The sequence below is a fragment of the Staurois parvus genome, unplaced genomic scaffold, assembly GCF_062004578.1.
Source record: "Staurois parvus isolate SC_StPar_1 unplaced genomic scaffold, SC_StPar_1.0 ptg000065l, whole genome shotgun sequence".
In the NCBI taxonomy this organism is placed as follows: Eukaryota; Metazoa; Chordata; class Amphibia; order Anura; family Ranidae; genus Staurois; species Staurois parvus.
Window position 1 is genome coordinate 352,532 of NW_028317861.1, and position 21,389 is coordinate 373,920.

The 21,389-nt window shown below is 43.1% G+C and overlaps 1 protein-coding gene across 5 annotated transcripts in view; it reads right to left on the minus strand.

The window, feature by feature from the left end:
- The window catches only part of MAG (myelin associated glycoprotein), a 105,565-nt gene that overhangs the window by 18,064 nt on the left and 66,112 nt on the right, over nt 1-21,389 (minus strand). For 4 of the 5 annotated variants that reach the window (XM_089668865.1, XM_089668867.1, XM_089668866.1 and 1 more), the window contains 7 exons: nt 20,921-20,996; nt 18,708-19,076; nt 14,319-14,615; nt 11,575-11,832; nt 7,687-7,947; nt 5,531-5,818; nt 2,584-2,680 (listed from right to left, as the gene is read on the minus strand). In XM_089668865.1, coding sequence (XP_089524991.1) covers nt 2,584-2,680; nt 5,531-5,818; nt 7,687-7,947; nt 11,575-11,832; nt 14,319-14,615; nt 18,708-19,076; nt 20,921-20,969 — 1,619 coding nt within the window. In that variant the 5' untranslated portion in view covers nt 20,970-20,996. Of the gene's footprint in view, nt 1-2,156; nt 2,681-5,530; nt 5,819-7,686; nt 7,948-11,574; nt 11,833-14,318; nt 14,616-18,707; nt 19,077-20,920; nt 20,997-21,389 lie in introns of those variants that run through there. The other variant, XM_089668869.1, reaches the window with a different exon arrangement.

Genomic DNA, 21,389 nt, shown 5'->3' on the forward strand with positions numbered 1-21,389 from the left:
GAAATGACAGCATTCCATGCTCCAAAACCAGCAAGTAGTAATGAAAATGGCCATTATCATTACTGTTTTGCCCCATGAAAAGCAAAGAAGCCCTGTAGCGGAGTGCCCGTTCGTGCCCAGATGTAGCGGCAGGTGCTTTTAAATCCTTTCCTACAGCGTTCCGGGTTCCTGGACGTGCCCCTATCCTCATCGGTTCCTCTACTTCCCTTCCTATGCATTTTAGAGAGGCCACATCTCACCAGGCAGAAGTAGCTGAGCAAGGAATCTGCAGCCAGTTGGGAGGCTCTCCATTGTCAGAACCGGCTTGCAAGCAGGAGCCTAATAACATGCAGCTTCTATGGATGACCCAGCTACTATTCCCTGATTGGTTCCAGTGGTTTGGCCCCCGGGCTCGGGGTCCCTCCAGCTGTTTGCCTGTGTTACCAGAACTACCCTACATTTTGTTTGTGTTCTGTTTTACTAGAATACTGATTCTCAGCAGGTCTCTATGTTGTTGTACAGACCCCTGGGGGTTTATTTACTAAAGCTGGAGAGTCCAAAATCAGACTCCCTTCTGCATAGAAACCAATCAGCTTCTAACCTCAGCTTGTTAAATGAAGCTTTGGCAATGGAACCTGGAAGCTGATTGGTTTCTATGCAGAAGGGAGTCTGATTTTGGACTCTCCAGCTTTAGTAAATAAACCCCATAGAGACTATGCTATGTCGCCTTGATCGAGTCGCAGAGACATTGCTGTGTAGAGTCCATGTTTGTGCAGCTTTCTTTCTCCTGCAGCGTAGGCACGCCCTTTGCCATTCTGTCCCTGTTTCGCATTACTGAATCTGTATAGTAAACTGCAAGTTACAGCTACTTCCCAATCTGATCATTCAGACAATTTACCATTTTAGTACATCCCCTATAATGGCTTGCAATGGTATATCTTTCTAAATCCTAAATTGGCAGTGTGTGGGATTAACAAAATAAAACCCGTCTTTATGGCATTTGTTCTGCCAAACCAGGCTAAGGGAAGAAAAAGGGGGGAGATAACTGACCAAAAAAAAAACTGTGATATCTGTCCACTTAAGATTGTCATCGTTGATGGTTTCTATTTACATGAAAAGGAAGACATTAAAGGGTGTATTTATAAATATAAAAAATGTAAAAATTAAAAAAAAGAAAAAAAAAAAACCTCTGCATTGTTCATGTGCATTTGTTCTGTGCAAAAGGAGCAAAAAAACTAACATTATTAGGCCGTTTCCTATTCTGGTTCAGTGTTCTACATTATTATTATTATTATTATTATTAATTACAGGTACTTTATATTCTTTTTTTTCTTTCTTTCAGGTACTTATATAGCGCCCTCAATTTTACGCAGCACTTTACATATATATTTGTACATTCACAGCAGTCCCTAACCCTTCAAGGGGCGTACAATCTAAAGTCCCTAACCCTCAATGGGTGTACAATCTAAGGTCCCTAACGCACAGTCATACATACACATACTAGGGACAATTTAGACAGGAGCCAATACACCTTGTCCTTGAATTAATTTAAAACTGATTTAAAACTGAAAATCCTGTGTTTGGTCACTTGATGAGACTATTTTTTGTGCTGGTGAAATGTTTTTCCGTGATATTTAATGGAAAATACAGCATTTGGTTAACTAGATGGTGCTAAGTAACAAAGGAACTCCCTGTACTGTTCAAATATTTTTTGTTGATTTACAAAAAAAAATAAAAATACTGTATTTGGCCACTAGACGGTGCTATTATAGGGTTTTCCTGTGCAGGTTAAACCATAATAAATGGAAAATACTGCAACTGACCACTAGATGGTGCCAAGTGTTAGGATTTCTTAATATACTTGGCGCCATCTAGCGGCCAAATGCTGAATTTTCCATTTTCAATAAACGAAAAACATTTGAGCAGCACGGTAAATAGCCTAATCGCATTCATTTTTTGCCCCATTTGTACAGAACAAACGCAAACGCACTTTCGCTGGGCGAATTGCTATGCGGCCTCCTAACTGACTCTTCAATAATGATATCCAACAATTCTGATTTAGTTAACTTGCCAAATAATGTAAACTCCCATAAGACAGAAGGAAGGCTAAGTCTCTTTCTAAACCGAGATAGGGGTGCAGAAAATATACGAATTAAAACACATAAATGAGACATAAAGAATGTAATAAAGATTTTATTAAAAGTTTAATAAAGGATGTGTTCCATGGGGGTGGGGACGGGGAGGGGGTGGGGGTGGACATGCAAAGTAATAATGTATGTCACATTCATTAGGCAAAAAAAATAATAATAATTGTAACCCTATATACAGAGTGAAGGATTTTGTTAAATTAAAATCTCCTGAGATACAAAGGGACAGCTTCAACTTTTCGATATATACATTGTCTGTAGGGGGCAGTCCAGAGTATCCCAAGTCTACCATGAACATGATGTGTTTAGAGTGGTGATAATACTCAGTTGTTCGTAGAATCAGATGACTTGGCCCCGATGTCTGGCACCGGTTAGGTCGGGGGGGAGGGTTTTTTTTTGGCTCCCGTTCATTTTAGATTTCATCATTCCATCCAAAAGCCCCGAAAACTTTCCTTACTTTTCTCTGGTCTTAATCATGTAGCCACCGACCGCCACAAGGATGACGAAAACCACCACGGCTCCCACGGGACCGATCTTCGCCCAGAGCAAGCTGTCTGCAAGAGGGGAGACAAGCCACAAAGCAGATGTATGAGAGGTCGGCGGGGTGTGGAGCTCAAAAAAGGTTGGCTGTGAAATGTGTGGTGGAGAAGCTCAGCCAATCAGATTTCAGCTTACAGATGCCAATTTGGGTACTTATATTGCGCCGTCAATTTACGCAGCGCTTTACATATATATTGTACATTCACATCAGTCCCTAACCCTCAAGGGGCGTACAATCTAAGGTCCCTAACTCACATTCATACAGACACATACTAGGGCCAATTAATAGGAAGTATGAATTATTATTGTTTGTTATGGGTTAGAGTATAGTCTCTATTTGGATCGACTTCATAAATGTATGTGTAGGGCCAGGGCTGCTGTTAGAAACCACGGGGTCCCATACAGCCAACCTGAGAGGGCCCCCCCACCAAAAAAAAAACAAGAGGGCTGTCTTGACTCTTGACTTACAAGACCAAAACCCCACCAACCATCAGCAGGGCTGCTGTTAGAAACCACGGGGCCCCCTACAGCCAACCTGAGAGGGCCCCCCCACCAAAAAAAAAAAACACAGTGTACTATGCTTCAGTTATGAACGAACTCAGTGATCAGTACTGATCACTCATTATGTTCACTCAGGAAAGGAGGGGCCTGGTAAATGTGGCATATATACAAGACCCTTCCTCCACTCATCCTGAAAGATCCTATAGAGTGCTTGTAGCTGCTGGTGGGTAAGCTGGCAGCACTGCAGGGGAGGGGGCTCACGGGGGGAGCCTGAGCAGCAGGGGGAAACATATGGTGCCCAGGGAGGGGGATCGGCATTGCGAGGGGGGGCAATTACTGGAACCAATCCCCTGTATGGCTCTCTGCAGCCAGCAGTAGGGAGAGACTAAGCCAGCTTTCAGCTGCTGCAGAGAAGGCAATACAGGGGATCGGTTCCAGTAATTTATTTATTTATTTCAGGTACTTATATAGCGCCATCAATTTATGCAGCACTTTACATATATATATTGTACATTCACATCAGTCCGTAACCCTCAAGGGGCGTACAATCTAAGGTCCCTAACTTACATTCATACATACACATACTAGGGACAATTTAGACAGGAGCTGATTAACCTACCAGTATGTCTTTGGAGTGTGGGAGGAAACGGGGTACCCGGAAGAAACCCATGCAGGCACAGGGAGAACATGCAAACTCCAGGCAGGTGGTGATGCTGTGGTTGGGATTTGAGCCGATGACCCTAGTAGTGCCAGGTGGAAGTGCTAACCATTTAGCCACTGTAATTGCGCCCCCTGTTGTGCTGAACTACCTCCCTGCCTACATCTGATTCACCCAGCTACCTGGATCCCCCCCTGCTGGCCTGGGCCCCATACAGGAGGACTGGTGGTACCCCCTTATCCACGGCCCTGTGTAGGGCAATCACCAGGCAGCAGTGGGAATTAAGCAATTATTCACATTTTTGCTTAATTTTGGATGGGTGGAAGCCTAAATCAATCTCTTTTGCTGCCTGGGCAGATTTCCCCTCACTGTGGGGCCTGCTGGCCGAATTGCAGAAGCATTTGTATAGCCTGGACGAAAGGTCCCCGTAATTTTTGTAATAATTTAATTCTGTATCCCCGTATCCATCTAGTGACCAAAATGAATTTTTTGTAATAGTTTAGAAAACCATACTGCATTTTGGCCATTAGATGGCGCTGATGATACCTTCATGTGTTGTTAGCACCATCTAGTGGACAAAATGCAGGATGGTTTTCTGAAATATTCCAATTAGAGAATTATTATTTATATTATTATTATTATTATTATTATTATTAATAATAATAATAATAATAAAACTAATAATGATAATATTATTATTACCATTATTATTATTATTATTATTATTATTATTATTAACAATAATAATAATATTATTATACAGGATTTATGTAGCGCCAGCAGTTTGCGCAGCGCTTTACAACATGAGGGCAGACAGTACAGTTACAATACAATTTCCTACAGCAGGAATCAGAGGGCTCTGCTCTTTAGAGCTTACAATCTAAAAGGGAGGGATATATTACAATAATAATGAAGACATTTCGTCCAGCATGAACAAAAGCCTCAGACATTTGTACAAGGAATGCTTTAGAAAAAGACCCCTTTGCGTGTCCTGGCTGAAATCTCTACAACACAGATACAAACCAATCAATAAGGAAGGATGCCGGCACCACCACGCCCCCCTGACACCTTTCACCCCGCCCACCAGGGCTTAATCAGACGACCCCATGACTAAGCCCCTGGTATATTGTTTTTGTGCCCTAAAATAAACTTTGATTCATTTTTTCACTGAAAATTTGCACTTGTTAAACCTTTGTGCAAATATTGTGTGAAATAAAAAAAAAATTGGTACTACCAGTATTTTATTCTCCAGAGTGTCTGCTTCCTGAAAAGGTTAGGTGGGGTTTTAGTCATCTTCAGACCTAAAATGATTTTTTTAATCATGTGTACAAATCAAAATGCAAAAAAAGGCTCCAGCAGCAAAAGGGTTAAATGTCACAGTACCCTGCCTTGGGCGTAATATTGAAGAAACACATTCCTGAGATCCCTTTAGACATGCATGCTTCTCCCGGCTAGCCGCTAGATGCTGCAGGCTGTAGCTGTGCAATATGCTGATCAGTTGCTGAAGCATGCACATCTAAAGGGATGTGTTCTTTCATGTAATGCCCAAGAATATAACGGATGATGGCAGGGCAAGTTAATAGCTATGAGAGGCGGGCAACAACAGTATGGTTTAATGGAGAGGGGATTGATGATGATCCCTCCTCTAGTCCGAGGAATGAAAAATCGGAGGCTGTCCTTATTGACCAGCAGTGTTGTCACTCACCAGAGTCCTGGAACCCGAGCTCGTGGATCTTCTTGCCGTACAGATTGCTTGCAGAACACAGGACGACTTTCGGAAGCTCCGTCTCCTTCTGCAGCGTCAGGATGCTGCTCACCATGTAGCCGTTCCTCTGGGAATGAACGAACTCCGCGTTCAGCTCGCTCACTGTAAAGTTCTTTTCAGGGATCTCGAACATGATGTACGGGTCGGGGTTGGACTTGACTGTGCACATGCACTGAACATTGTCCTTCGTCACCGTGCACTTCGATTCGGATAAAACAATCGGCGAAACTGCGAAAGCAAAAACAGTTCATTTCAACCAAAATGAAAACGAATCCTCTCCGGATCAGTTACATACATTGTAAACATTTGTTACCTGCTCTTGGTCTGTAGATAATGAGGAAAGGGATGCCGATGCTTCTGCTAAAAGTGAGCGCTAAGTGGGAGGGTCTGCTGCTATCGTCATGTGACCAGTCTCGGTGTTGTAATATGGAACACTCTCACCAGAATCTCCTTTTGACACCCAGCCCTCTTCTACAGCCTCATTAAAGATAGGACATTGCGGGAGATGCCTGTCATTTTACTGCAAGCTCTCTGCTAAGCAGTTCAATCCAGAGTACTGTTGCTGTGGTTGCAAAGAAGTGAAATTTGCATTTTTGGGGAATTTTGCTAATAGCAAGTGCTAAGTAGGAGGATCTGCTGCTATTGTCACATGATCAGTCCTGGTGTTGTAATATGGAGCATGGCCAGACTAGGGGGGGTGCTTGGGTGGTCTATGACCCGCCTGTCCTCTGACCTGCCAGTAGTGACCATGTCCTCTGCCCTGTCAGCAGTGACCCCTGTCCTCTGCCCTACCAGCAGTGACCCTGTCCTCTGCCCTGCCAGTAGTGACCCCTGTCCTCTGCCCTACCAGCAGTGACCCTGTCCTCTGCCCTGTCAGCAGTGACCCCTATCCTCTGCCCTACCAGCAGTGACCCTGTCCTCTGCCCTGCCAGTAGTGACCCCTGTCCTCTGCCCTGCCAGCAGTGACCCCCATCCTCTGCCCCATCAGCAGTGACCCCTGTCCTCTTCCCTGCCAGCAGTGACCCCCAGTCCTCTGCCCTGCCAGCAGTGACCCCCGTCCTCTGCCCCATCATCGGTGACCCCAGTCCTCTGCCCTGCCAACAATGACCCCCATCCTCTTCCCTGCTGACCTCCCATCTTCTGCCCCCCCCCCCTGACATTTTTTGCTGCACCCCCACATCAGACAGTCTAGATCCAGCCCTGAAATGCAACACTCTCAATGGCATCCCTTTTCATATAGGACCTTGCAGGAGATGCTTGTAATTCTACCACAAGCTCTGTGCAGGTTTTAGGGTAAAGCCATGAGCCAATTACAGGAGCAGGGGGATGAGCTCACTGAGCAGTTCTCCCTTTTTGTTTGGTCAGTTTGCTAGAAATGAGTGCTGGGTAGGTGGGTCTGCTGCTGCCATCACATGATCAGTCCCAGTGTTGTAATGGGGAACCTTCTCACCGGCCTCCCTTTTCGACCCTCAGCCCTTTTCCGCAGATAGGGGAGAGCGGAAGATGCCTGTAATTCTACCACAAGCTCTGTGCATTTTGGACAAAGCCATGAGCCAATTACAGGAGCAAGGGGATGAGCCAACTGAGTACTGTTGCTGTGGTTGCAAGGAGATCAAAATTTGCATTTTGGGGCAGTTTGCTAGCAAGTCCTAAGTGCAGATCCTGAGGTCTGTTGCATCACTTGATCAGTCCCAGTGTTGTACTATGGAACACTCCCACCGGCATCTCATGTAGACACTCACTAAAGCTAGGACACAGCAGGAGATACCTGTAATTCTACCACAAGCTCTGTGCCTGCTTTTGCCATCGGTCAATTACAAGAGCAGGGGGATGAGCATGCTGAGCAGTTCTATCCAAACAAACTCCACATAACAGAGAAGAAAGATCCCTGACCAAGTTTAGGAATGCAGACCCCCCCCCCCCCCCCCCACCAGCCACAATTTACTTCTGTGAAACAGCTCCACCACATGGTGCAAGCATGAACTGCACCCAATCACCTTTTTTCCCACTCATCTTCAGTGGTCAAAAATACGAAACTGTCTGAGCTGCTGAGTTGAGTGCAAAAATACCCATTCTTGTTCCCGGGAAACACTTACACACAACAGTGAGGTTGAAGGAGCTGTTGCTGTGTCCATACTGATTTTCGGCCAGACACCAATACTCCCCGTCATGCTCGTGGGTGACCGACGGGATCTCCAGGACCAGCTCGTTCTCAAAGATGGCAGAGTTGAGGATTTGCTTATCTTTGACAATGGAGAGGATGGGGTCGGGGTTCCCCTGGGTGTTGCAGAATATGGTGACCGTCTCGCCTTCAATTGCGACCAGCGAAGCGTTCACTGAAGGTTTCCATGGGGCATCTGGAAAAGAACATGTTTGGGTTATTCTGGTTATTGGGTGTCCATTGCAGACGATGAAGAGGCCTGAGCAAACCAAATTCAGATATTTCTGCTGTCCTGGTCACCATTAGATAGACACTGGAGGAATATATTACTATGAAGCCAAACATCTTCCCAACTGCTTGTCAGAAATCATGGTTACCTAGTGGATGAAATTTGTTATGCATCTCTGCAGGATGTTTATGCGGACATAATGCTGCAAATAAAGGTCATCCTAAAATTCCAACAAGGATGGTTGCCGGACAAATTTAATGAATCCAAAGCCAAACTGCAATTTTTTTTTGGTAAGTTGGACTTCCAAACCGCTCAGGTTGTTTCTGCCTTATAACTGCTATTGCCATGGCCTGAGCATCATTAGCTCGACTGCCATTGCCACCACATCCCACCCTTCTATCTTCATATCCCTGGTAGAATCTGGAGCTGCTGTTGGTTTTTCTGACTTCCTCAGAATGCATTCTAACTTTTCAATTTTTTTGGGCCCCATGATCCCATAAGGTATGGCCTGACAGGTGCTCCCCAAACCATTCTGCACAAGTTTGTATTATTTGCTGCTCTTCAATGCATACTTTATGGACCATTCAATGGGAGTTCAATGGGACTGTTGGATGAGATTCCAAATTATGGACGTTCCTGTTTTTAACCAATAACAACCAATGAAACTTGTGAGAAGGTGACTTGTCTCTGGTTGCCAACATGGAACACTTTTTAAAATGGTCCTTACTCATATTTGAACTGTTAAGAGTAAACATTCTGCCTAACAGCAGATACCACAACTACATAAGAGTAGATAACACAACTACCTAACAGCAGATACCACAACTACATAAGAGTAGATAACACAACTATCTAACAGTAGATATCACAACTACCTAAGAGTAGATATCACAACTATCTAAGAGCAGATATCACAACTACCTAAGAGTAGATATCACAACTACCTAAGAGTAGATATCACAACTATCTAAGAGCAGATATCACAACTACCTAAGAGTAGATATCACAACTATCTAAGAGCAGATACCACAACTATCTAAGAGTAGATACCACAACTATCTAAGAGTAGATATCACAACTATCTAAGAGCAGATATCACAACTACCTAAGAGTAGATATCACAACTACCTAAGAGCAGATACCACAACTATCTAAGAGCAGATACCACAACTATCTAAGAGCAGATACCACAACTATCTAAGAGCAGATATCACAACTATCTAAGAGCAGATATCACAACTACCTAAGAGTAGATATCACAACTACCTAAGAGCAGATACCACAACTATCTAAGAGCAGATACCACAACTATCTAAGAGCAGATACCACAACTATCTAAGAGTAGATATCACAACTACCTAAGAGTAGATATCACAACTATCTAAGAGCAGATATCACAACTACCTAAGAGTAGATATCACAACTATCTAAGAGCAGATATCACAACTACCTAAGAGTAGATATCACAACTACCTAAGAGCAGATATCACAACTACCTAAGAGTAGATATCACAACTACCTAAGAGCAGATATCACAACTACCTAAGAGTAGATATCACAACTATCTAAGAGTAGATATCACAGCTATCTAAGAGTAGATACCACAACTATCTAAGAGTAGATATCACAACTATCTAAGAGCAGATACCACAACTATCTAAGAGTAGATATCACAACTATCTAAGAGCAGATACCACAACTATCTAAGATCAGATATCACAACTACCTAAGAGTAGATACCACAACTATCTAAGAGTAGATACCACAACTATCTAAGAGCAGATATCACAACTATCTAAGAGTAGATACCACAACTATCTAAGAGTAGATACCACAACTATCTAAGAGTAGATATCACAACTACCTAAGAGTAGATACCACAACTACCTAAGAGTAGATATCACAACTACCTAAGAGCAGATACCACAACTATCTAAGAGTAGATACCACAACTATCTAAGAGTAGATACCACAACTATCTAAGAGCAGATACCACAACTATCTAAGAGTAGATACCACAACTATCTAAGAGCAGATACCACAACTATCTAAGAGCAGATATCACAACTACCTAAAAATAGATACCACAACTATCTAAGAGCAGATACCACAACTATCTAAGAGCAGATACCACAACTATCTAAGAGCAGATATCACAACTACCTAAAAATAGATACCACAACTATCTAAGAGCAGATACCACAACTATCTAAGAGCAGATACCACAACTATCTAAGAGCAGATATCACAACTATCTTAAGAGTAGATACCACAACTATCTAAGAGCAGATATCACAACTACCTAAGAGTAGATACCACAACTACCTAAGAGTAGATATCACAACTACCTAAGAGCAGATACCACAACTATCTAAGAGTAGATACCACAACTATCTAAGAGTAGATACCACAACTATCTAAGAGCAGATACCACAACTATCTAAGAGTAGATACCACAACTATCTAAGAGCAGATACCACAACTATCTAAGAGCAGATACCACAACTATCTAAGAGCAGATATCACAACTACCTAAAAATAGATACCACAACTATCTAAGAGCAGATACCACAACTATCTAAGAGCAGATACCACAACTATCTAAGAGCAGATACCACAACTATCTAAGAGCAGATATCACAACTACCTAAAAATAGATACCACAACTATCTAAGAGCAGATACCACAACTATCTAAGAGCAGATATCGCAACTATCTTAAGAGTAGATACCACAAATATCTTAAGAGTAGATACCACAACTATCTAAGAGCAGATATCACAACTATCTTAAGAGTAGATACCACAACTATCTTAAGAGTAGATACCACAAATATCTTAAGAGTAGATACCACAACTATCTAAGAGCAGATACCACAACTATCTTAAGAGTAGATACCACAAATATCTTAAGAGCAGATACCACAACTATCTAAGAGCAGATATCACAACTATCTAAGAGCAGATATCACAACTATCTAAGAGCAGATATCACAACTATCTTAAGAGTAGATACCACAACTACCTAAGTGTAGATACCACAGCTAACAAAGAACAGATGCCACAACTACCTAAGATCAGATATCACAACTTCCTAATAGTAGATATTACAACTACCTAAGAGTAGATATTACAACTACCTAAGAGTAGATATTACAACCGCCTAAGAGTGGACACCACAAGTACCTAAGTGTAGATACCATGACTATCTAAGACCAAATATCACAACATCTTAAGAGCAGATACCACAACTACCTAAGTGTAGATACCACAGCTAACAAAGAACAGATGCCACAACTACCTAAGATCAGATATCACAACTTCCTAATAGTAGATACCACAACTACCTAAGAACAGAGATTACAACCACTTAAGAGTGGATACCACAAGCACCTAGGAGTAGATACCACAACTGCCTAACAGAAGATACCACAACTACCTAAGATCAGATGCCATTGCTGCCTAAGTGCAGATACCAAAGTCTTAAGACCAGATCAACCCATTCCAGAAATCGAAATCCTTTTCTTTCTGCAATCCCCCTGCATAGCGTAGGAGTTATACAATTTCAGACACACAGATCTTCGTTGTATACTCACACATGACGGCCAGCCCCATGGACTTGTTGATCCTCCCATAGTCGTTCTCTGCAGTGCACAGGTACACGCCATCGTGGTTGTAGGTTACATACTCCAGCTCTAGGGTGAGATTTCCTGTGAAGTCTTCTTTTAAGATCACGTCGTCCTTCAGCCACATGACACGTGACATGGGGTTACTATCAACGATGCAGACAAACATCATTTGCGTGCCTTCTGTGGTTTCCGTGGAAGAGTTTATATCCACGATGCGCGGGGCGTCTGTAACAGATGGAAATGATCATATCTCATGTTATATTGAGGAAACCAGAAACATGCTGAAAGATCAGCTCTAAATAAATCTTGGATAGCGCGGGGATGGGTTACTATTTATTTTATGTTTTATTTGCCATCTGTGATCCCACTGTGGAGGTTTTTCCTCACTTCCTCTCTCAAAGACACTATGGGGGTCTGTTATTAAATATCTGTTGCACAAATGTCAGAAGTTGAACGAACAAACGTTTTCTGTATTCTTTCTGATCGATTCATTCCTGTATCGTCAGTGGCATCTAGTGGCCAAAATGCAGTATATTATCTCATTGAAGTATTTTTTTTAAAAAAAACTGTACCACATTTTGGCCACTAGATGGTGGTGTCAATAAAGGAATTAATCTATCAGAAAGAATATTGGGACATTTTGTTCAGCTTAGGAATATTACTGACTGTCACACAACAAATGTCTTGGGGGGGGTCACAACGATATGAAGATACAAACAGCTATAAAAACCTGACAGAGGTTCTAACCTTTCCTGACTAAAAGATATTTTTTTGTTGAAGCCTTTGCTTCCTGTCACGTTGACACCATAGAAAATAAAGGGAATGGGGGTCACTGGTACAGGAAGAAAAGCAGCAATAAAAATCTGGCACGAGTTCTAACTCTTTTCAACTGTATTCAAAAATATGGTTTTGTTGCAGTCTGTGATCATTGCTTCTTCTTCTTTAAGCAATCTTAAAGGACACCTAAAGTGCTGCTAAACCATTCACTATATCCGCTCTCCCTGGACCATGCATTCACTATATCTGGACTTCCCGGACCCTGCATTCACTATATCTGGTCTTCCCGGACCCTGCATTCACTATATCTGGTCTCCCCGGACCCCGCATTCACTATATCTGGTCTCCCCGGACCCTACATTCTCTATATCTGGTCTCCCCGGACCCTGCATTCACTATATCCGCTCTCCACGGACCCTGCATTCACTATATCTGCTCTCCCTGGACCTCGGGAAGAGATAAGACCTGTAATTGTTAGAACTCTTTTAGGCATGCAGACAGGGGCAGTAAAAGCAGGCGGATGAGTCACAGTTTTACCTCCAACTGACCACCCTCCTAAACAAAGACATGCAGCTGCTCAGGGCTGTACACATGCCAAGACAAAAATTCAACCCTCTGTCGCATTCAGTGGACCCTGCATTCACTATATCCGCTCTCCCCGGGCCCTGCATTCACTATATCTAGTCTCCCCGGACCCTGCATTGACTATATCCGCTCTCCCCGGACCCTGCATTCACTATATCCGCTCTCCCCAGACCCTGCATTCACTATATCCGGTCTCCCCGGACCCCGCATTCACTATATCCGCTCTCCCCGAACCCTGCATTCACTATATCCGCTCTCCCCGGACCCTGCATTCACTATATCCGCTCTCCCCGGACCCTGCATTCATTATATCTGCTCTCCCCGGACCCTGCATTCACTATATTCGCTCTCCCCGGGCCCTGCATTCACTATATCTAGTCTCCCCGGACCCTGCATTGACTATATCCGCTCTCCCCGGACCCTGCATTCACTATATCCGCTCTCCCCAGACCCTGCATTCACTATATCCGGTCTCCCCGGACCCCGCATTCACTATATCCGCTCTCCCCGAACCCTGCATTCACTATATCCGCTCTCCCCGGACCCTGCATTCACTATATCCGCTCTCCCCGGACCCTGCATTCACTATATCTGGTCTCCCCCCATAGTACATTGAAATGCAATTATTTTAGTACATATAAACTGCTAAATACCTTTTCTTATCAGCAGTATATAGCAGTCTTGTGACTTTTATCAAAGTCCAGACGAACACTGGGTAAAGCTTGCAGGTGGAGTTCTCATTTTTCTCTAGGAGGATGCAGAACCCCACTGTCTGGCCAATGCTGACTGACCCTGTGCTGTTCACATGCACTCTCCCAAGAGAAAAAAAACTGTCACTTGTAAGCAATTTTTTCCATGAATTCTCTTAGCAATTATTTTACAGGGTAGGTTTGCCAGGTCTTTCCCCAACCCCCACCATGCAAGAGATCCCACATGGCCAGGGATGAAACTAGGACAATTTAGACAGGAGCCAATTAACCTACCAGCATGTCTTTGGAGTGTGGAGGGAAACAGGAGTACCCGGAGGAAACCCACACAGGCACAGGGAGAACATGAAAACTCCATGCAGGAGGCACCATGGTAGGGAATCGAACCCATGACCCATTTACTGCAAGGCAGACGTGCTAACCACTAAGCCACTGTGCCACCCGTTAGACATATTACAGGGATCGTGGTGGCATTCACAAAGCATATGTTTTCATAAATAGACCCCTTAAAGCTCACTTAAGGCATGCTAACATAGCCTCCCAGTCAATGTCACGTTATTTATTAGCATGCCCAAAGTGCCTCTTTTCAGTTCTTTTTGCAGCATGACAAATCAAGGACCGCAGAAAACCTTTGTGACTCACATTTTACATCCATGGTCACGGTCCCCTTATACTCCAGTTCTGTGCCCGGATAGGTGACTCTACAGCTGAGCCGCTGCCCGTTGTTCTTGTGGGTGGGCAGGAATTTCAGGGTGGAAATCTGCTTCCAAGACAGATTGTTCTCCTCCAGGCGGGCGAACACCATGTGATGCTCCAGCCCCTCGATGTCCATCCAAGTCACCGTGGGCTTCATGTCGGGGCAGTTATCGTCCACCAAGCATGTGATCTCCGTCTCGGAGCCCGAGATGATATCCTGCGGCTGGACCACAAAGGGCTCGTCTGGAAGCAGAATGTACAGCAAGGTGTGAAAAGGATGAGGAACATCAATCATACATCGCTTGGGTGACCCATTGAGTTCATAACTACCATACAGGTGCTCTTTAACCAATAGACAACTGCAATCCATAGATCCTCCAGCAGAGAGAACATCACTTTATTCTGCAGTAGTGAACTAGAAGCGCACGCCTGTGCACACTCCCAGTTCTGAGACCTCCTTCCACTGACAGCAGCAGATCTCAGACTAACTGGGAACAGGGGCGGACTGACCATTTGGAAACTCGGGCACTGCCTGAGGGCCCGGGGTCAGTATGGGGCCCCATGAGATGCCCCTGGTATCTTTTTCATAGGCTTTTTTGAGTTTGGGTGAGGACACAGGGGCCACATGATCCCCTATTGCCCGGGGGCCCCATGAGTTGTCAGTCCGCCCCTGACTGGGAACCAATCAATGTGGTTCCTGGTTACCTACCGATAGCCAATCATGCCAAATGCAAGCTGAAGACATTCCTTTTACAAGCCAGCCTCTCAAGCCTGCAGATGGCATTGTGCCTACAGGCGTACCTCGGTTTACGAATTTAATTCGTTCTGCGGGACTGTTCGTATTGTGAAAAATTCGTAAACCGAAACGCGGTTACCGATAGGAATGCATTGAAAACCAATTAATCCATTATGGGGGTAAAAAAAAAATTTAAAAAAAAATATTTTATCTGTTCAAAACTCTTTATAAAGTGCACTTTAAAGGTATAAATACTGTACAGGGACATGATTAAAAATTAATTTGTAAATGCATTGAAAATCAATTAATCCAGAGGTCAGAAAATCCAAAAACAAGTCAAAAAAGGTCTTATCTGTTCAAAACTCTTAATAAAGTGCACTTTAAAGGCATAAATACTGCACAGGGACATGATTAAAAAAAATTTTTTAATGCATTGAAAACCAATTAAACCATTTCGGAGGTCAGAAAATCAGAAAAAAAGTCAAAAAACATCTTATCTGTTCAAAACTCTTTATAAAGTGCACTTTAAAGGCATAAATACTGTACAGGGACATGTTTAAAAATTAATTTGTAAATGCAATGAAAACCAATTAATCCATTCTGGAGGTCAGAAAAAAGTAAAAAAAAAAAAGTCTTATCTGTTCAAAATTATAAAGTTCACTTTAAAGGCATAAATACTGTACAGGGACATGATAAAAAAAATTGTAAATGCACTGAAAACCAATTAATCCGTTCCGGAGGTCAGAAAAAAGTAAAAAAAAAAATAAATAAATAAATATTTTATCTGTTCAAAACTCTGTATAAAGTGCACTTTAAAGGCATAAATACTGTACAGGGACATGATTAAAAATTAATTTGTAAATGCATTAAAAACCAATTAATCCGTTCTGGAGGTCAGAAAAAAGTAAAAAAAAAAGTCTTATCTGTTCAAAACTCTTTATAAAGTTCACTTTAAAGGCATAAATTCTGTACAGGGACATGATTAAAAAAAATTGTAAATGCATTGAAAACCAATTAAGCCAGAGGTCAGAAAATCAGAAAAAAGTAAAAAAAAAAGGTCTTATCTATTCAAAACTCTTAATAAAGTGCACTTTAAAAGCATACATTCTGTACAGGGACATGATTAAAAAAAATTTAATGCATTGAAAACCAATTAATCCATTTCAGAGGTCAGAAAATCAGAAAAAAAGTCAAAAAAGGTCTTATGTTTAAAACTCTTTATAAAGTGCACTTTAAAGGCATAAATACTGTACAGGGACATGATTAAAAATGAATTCATAAAGGCACTGAAAACGAATTAATCCGTTCCAGAGGTCAGAAAAAAGTAAAAAAAATCTTATCTGTTCAAAACTCTTTATAAAGTGCACTTTAAAGGCATAAATACTGTACAGGGACATGATTAAAAAACAATTCATAAACGCATTAAAAACAAATCAATAAGTTCGTATTGCAAAAAAAATTTGTAAACCAAGGCGTTATTTTCAATGGATTTTCATTCGTAAACTGAAAGTTACATTAACCGAGGCGTTCGTAAACTGAGGTAGGATTATAAAGCTGTACACAGGGGTACATGGTGAGGACTGTATCTTCAGCACCACCTAATGGCCAAAATGCAGTATAGCTTTCTGAAAAACCTAAATGAGAAAACTATTCTGTATTTTGGCCATGAGATGGCGCTGACGATCCCGGTATCGATCTCTTACAAGAATTACGGTGACATTTCGTTCAGCTTGCAAGAATGCGTCTGACATTTGTGCAACAAATATTTTGTTAATAGGCCCCGCAGTGTGAAAAAAAAAATAATAATAATGAAATAAAAAGGCAAGACATTTTATTAAAAAAAATATTATAATATAATATATTATGTGTATAATAACCAAAAATGCATATTTGCATATTTATCCATTTGTCAGCTCATAAAAAAATAAGGGGCAGCCTACTTAATAAAAACAATGTAACAAATAAACGTCTTACATAAAGCTGAGATATAGAAAGAATTACAGTAAAAGACACAAATTAATGTATTATGCGTTACTTTATCATTACATGTTTTTTTTTTTTGTTTGTTTGGTTTTTTTTTAAATGCTAGCATGTTAAGTACCTAGATTTGACTTCAGACTCTTACAGTCCCTGCACAGCAGAGCTCATACTGAAGAAGCAGCATCACAAAGAGCCAATAAGCTGTGCTGCAGTGCTCATAGGCTAACATGGGACATGCTGATAGGATGAGAGAACAGAGTGGCAGAGATTAGCTCATCAGCTTGCTGCTTTTCCTTTCACTGTCAAGTCACAGGCTGGGGAAGAGATAAGACCTGTAATTGTTAGGACTCTTTTAGGCATGCAGACAGGGGCAGTAAAAGCAGGCGGCTGAGTCACAGTTTTACCTCGAACTGACCACCCTCCTAAACAAAGACATGCAGCTGCCTAGGGCTGTACACATGCCAAGGCAAAAATTCAACCTTCTGTCGCATTCAGTGGACCCTGCATTCACTATATCCGCTATCCCCGGACCCTGCATTCACTATATCCGCTCTCCCCGGACCCTGCATTCACTATATCCGCTCTCCCCGGACCCTGCATTCACTATATCCGCTCTCCCCGGACCCTGCATTCACTATATCTGCTCTCCCCGGACTCTGTATTCACTATATCTGGTCTCTTTGGACCCTGCATTCACTATATCAGGTCTCCCTGGACCCTGCATTCACTATATCTGCTCTCCCCGGACCCCGCATTCACTATATCTGGTCTCCCCGGACCCTGCATTCACTATATCTGGTCTCCCTGGATCCTGCATTCACTATATCTGGTCTCCCTGGACCTTGCATTCACTATATACTCTCTCCCTGGACCCTGCATTCACTATATTTGGTCTCCCCGGACCCTGCATTCACTATATACTCTCTCCCTGGACCCTGCATTCACTATATACTCTCTCCCTGGACCCTGCATTCACTATATCTGCTCTCCCCGGACCCTGCATTCACTATATCTGCTCTCCCCGGACCCTGCATTCACTATATCTGCTCTCCCCGGACCCTGCATTCACTATATCTGGTCTCCCACAGTACACAGAACATGGAAAAGCAATTATTTTAGTAAATATAAACTGCTAAATACCTTTTCTCATCAGCAGTATATAGCAGTCTTGTGACTTCTATCAGTGTCCAGCAGAGCTCTGGTTAAAGCTTGTAGGAGGAGTTTTCATTCTCCCCTGATTGTCCTATGAGGCTGTATGACCCCTGACCCTCTGTCTGGACAGTGCTGATTGGCCCTGTGCTGATCACATGCACTCTCCCAAGTAAAAAAAACTCTCTAGCAATACAGACCAAACTGAGCATGTGCAGCGTGCCTCCAAGGCTCTGTTCTGTCAGCAGATGGATTAGGGACTGTGGAAGAAGGGAAGGATCAGAGAAGACAGGATCAAACAGCCTTTTTACACAATGCAGAGGATTAACCCCTTAGGTTCCACAGTGAGTATAACAAGCATGCTTTACTGCAACCAATGTATACTGATGATGCTAAATTTGGTTGTGACCTCCATGCTTCAACATCCTCTGGCAATGAAAGAGTAAACCACAGGAAGCAGAGCCACTTACCTAGGATGTAGAGGTTGGCATGCTCGGAGTAGGTGTACTGGTTATACCCCCCCAGGTCCGCTCGGAAGTAGTACTTTCCCTGCAGCTCACTGCTGACCCGGTCAATCTGTACGGAGCAGTTGGACTCCTGGAGATCCCCGATCATTTTGGTCCGTCCCATGTAGATCTCGTGTGCCGTGTTGGTCTTGGTTTTGAAGACCACGGGAGGGAAGTTTTTAGGGTACGGACTGTTGAAGTACCAGATACCGTGGATTATCGATGGTCGGATGTCTTCTGGATAGTTGAAGCTACATGGGATGGCTACGCAAGTGTCTTTAAAAGCAGAAATGGACGTTGGCATCCAAGCCGCCCAATGTCTACTCAACGCACCTAGAAGAGAGGTCACCGTACAGGTTAAAGAGTCGCATTTACAAGCGGTTTATATTTTGGTTCCCTGTTTCCTCTCTCACCCCTTCAGCAATGTTTTTAAATGAAACCTTTTTCATTTTCAGTACATTTTAGCCCGAGCGATGTATTCACTGGGTCTTTGTGCTTCTCTATGCAATGCAAACAGATCATGGCTGGTGGGAGGGGGAGGTGGGGTGCTGTATATACCTTCAGAAAACATCACAGTGCCCTGTCTCAGTACTCCTGTCCAGAACCCTCAGTCCTGACAAAGCCTGGCTCTTGAAAGGGGTTATGCAACTATCAAAATGCCTTGATTGGTAGATATCAGTCTGGAGGAGTGGGCATCCCTGCAAGCTGGATTTGCATGCATATCGCGCTAGGCTAGGGGTAGGCAACCTGAGAGCCGCAGGACTACAAGTTCCATCATGCCTCTGTAAGTCATAGCTGTAACTGTCAGTTCTAGGCAATGCTCACATGATGCTGAGCCTCCATGATTGAAAGAACTGAAATCCAATGAATGAAAGGGGCGGGCCAGGGACAGTCAGGCTGGAGAGGAAAGAGCTAGATTAGTGGTCTCCAAACTGTGGCCCTTTGCTTGCTTTTACCCAGCCCCTGGGGTGCTATTCCTCCCAATCATACAAGGCACTATTCTGCCAACTGACACCAATGATGGGGCACCATTCCTCCCACTGATACCAATGATGGGGCTCTATTCATTCCACTGATACCAATGATGGGACACTATTCCCCCCACTGACACCAATGATGGGGCACTATTCCTCCCACTGACACCAATGATGGGGCACTATTTCTCCCACTGACACCAATGATGGGGCACTATTCCTCCCACTGATACCAATGATGGGGCACTATTCCTCCCACTGACACCAATGATGGGGCTCTATTCCTCCCACTGACACCAATGATGGGGCACTATTCCTCCCACTGACACCAACGATGGGGCACTATTCCTACCAATGATACCAGCAATGAAACACCATTCCTCCCACTGACACCAATAACGGGGCACTATTACTGCCAATGATACCAACGATAGGGCACTATTCCTGCCAATGATACCAATGATGAGGCACTATTTCTGCCAACTGACACCAACAATGAGGCACCATTCCTCCCACTGGCACCAATAACGGGGCACTATTCCTGCCAATGATACCAACAATGAGGCACTATTCCTCCCACTGACACCAATAACAGGGCACTATTCCTGCTAATGATACCAATGATGGGGCACTATTCCTCCCACTAATACCAATAACGGGGCACCATTCCTGCCAACTGACACCAACAATGAGGCACCATTCCTCCCAGTGACACCAATACCGGGGCACTATTCCTGCCAATGATACCAATGATGGGGCACCATTCCTCCCCTAAAAATAAATTGTTAAGTTTACTCCTACTGATACCAGAAATAAATTCCACACCCGTTGGTCACAGTCTGACCCCTCTAAAGTCTCAAGGACAATAAACTGGCCGTTTGTTTCAAAGGTTTGGAGACCCCTGAGCTAGATGATGCTGGACATCCTCCATCCAGGAATTGAGGCGGAGCTCTATCTGATGCTGCAGTTTCTAATGCACATTGTGAGAAGCTCACAGTGTGCAGTGAAATCAGAGGAAGCCATTTCAGCCCAGGAGAGGAGTCGGTACAACTCTGCAAGACTGAAGGGGAGGAGCCGGTACAACTCTGCAAGACTGAAGGGGAAGGCTGGAGGTCAGATTTAAAAAAAAAAACAACACCAACAAGCATACAATCTCTTTCTGAATGGGATTTGTGTTGTGTTCAGTTGCAGAATGTTTTTTACCTTCTATTAGTATGAAGAGTAAAGGTAATGATTTCCACCACCATTCCATCTTCCCCTGGAAGTACAAATTTCTTCACTGGAATAAAACACATAAGAAAAAAATAAGAACACGGGACAAGGGAGAGACGCAGGCTCAGTTCACATAGCTTTAGACAAGAAGAATCTTTACTTTGACATGTGACTGTCATTTTCAAACCTCATTGGACTCAGATTAAAATAACTGTCACTTTTTTAAAATCCTGTCCTTGTCTGTTAGCTTTGTGATCTGAGTTTATAACCATGATAAAGGTCAGGGAAGGAAAGGAAAAGGAAAGGGAAAGGAAAAGGAAAAGAAAAGGAAAAGGAAAGGAAAAGGAAAGGAAAAGGAAAGGAAAAGGAAAAGGAAAGGAAAGGAAAGGAAAAGGAAAAGGAAAGGGAAAGGAAAAGGAAAAGGAAAAGGAAAGGAAAGGAAAAGGGAAAGGAAAGGAAA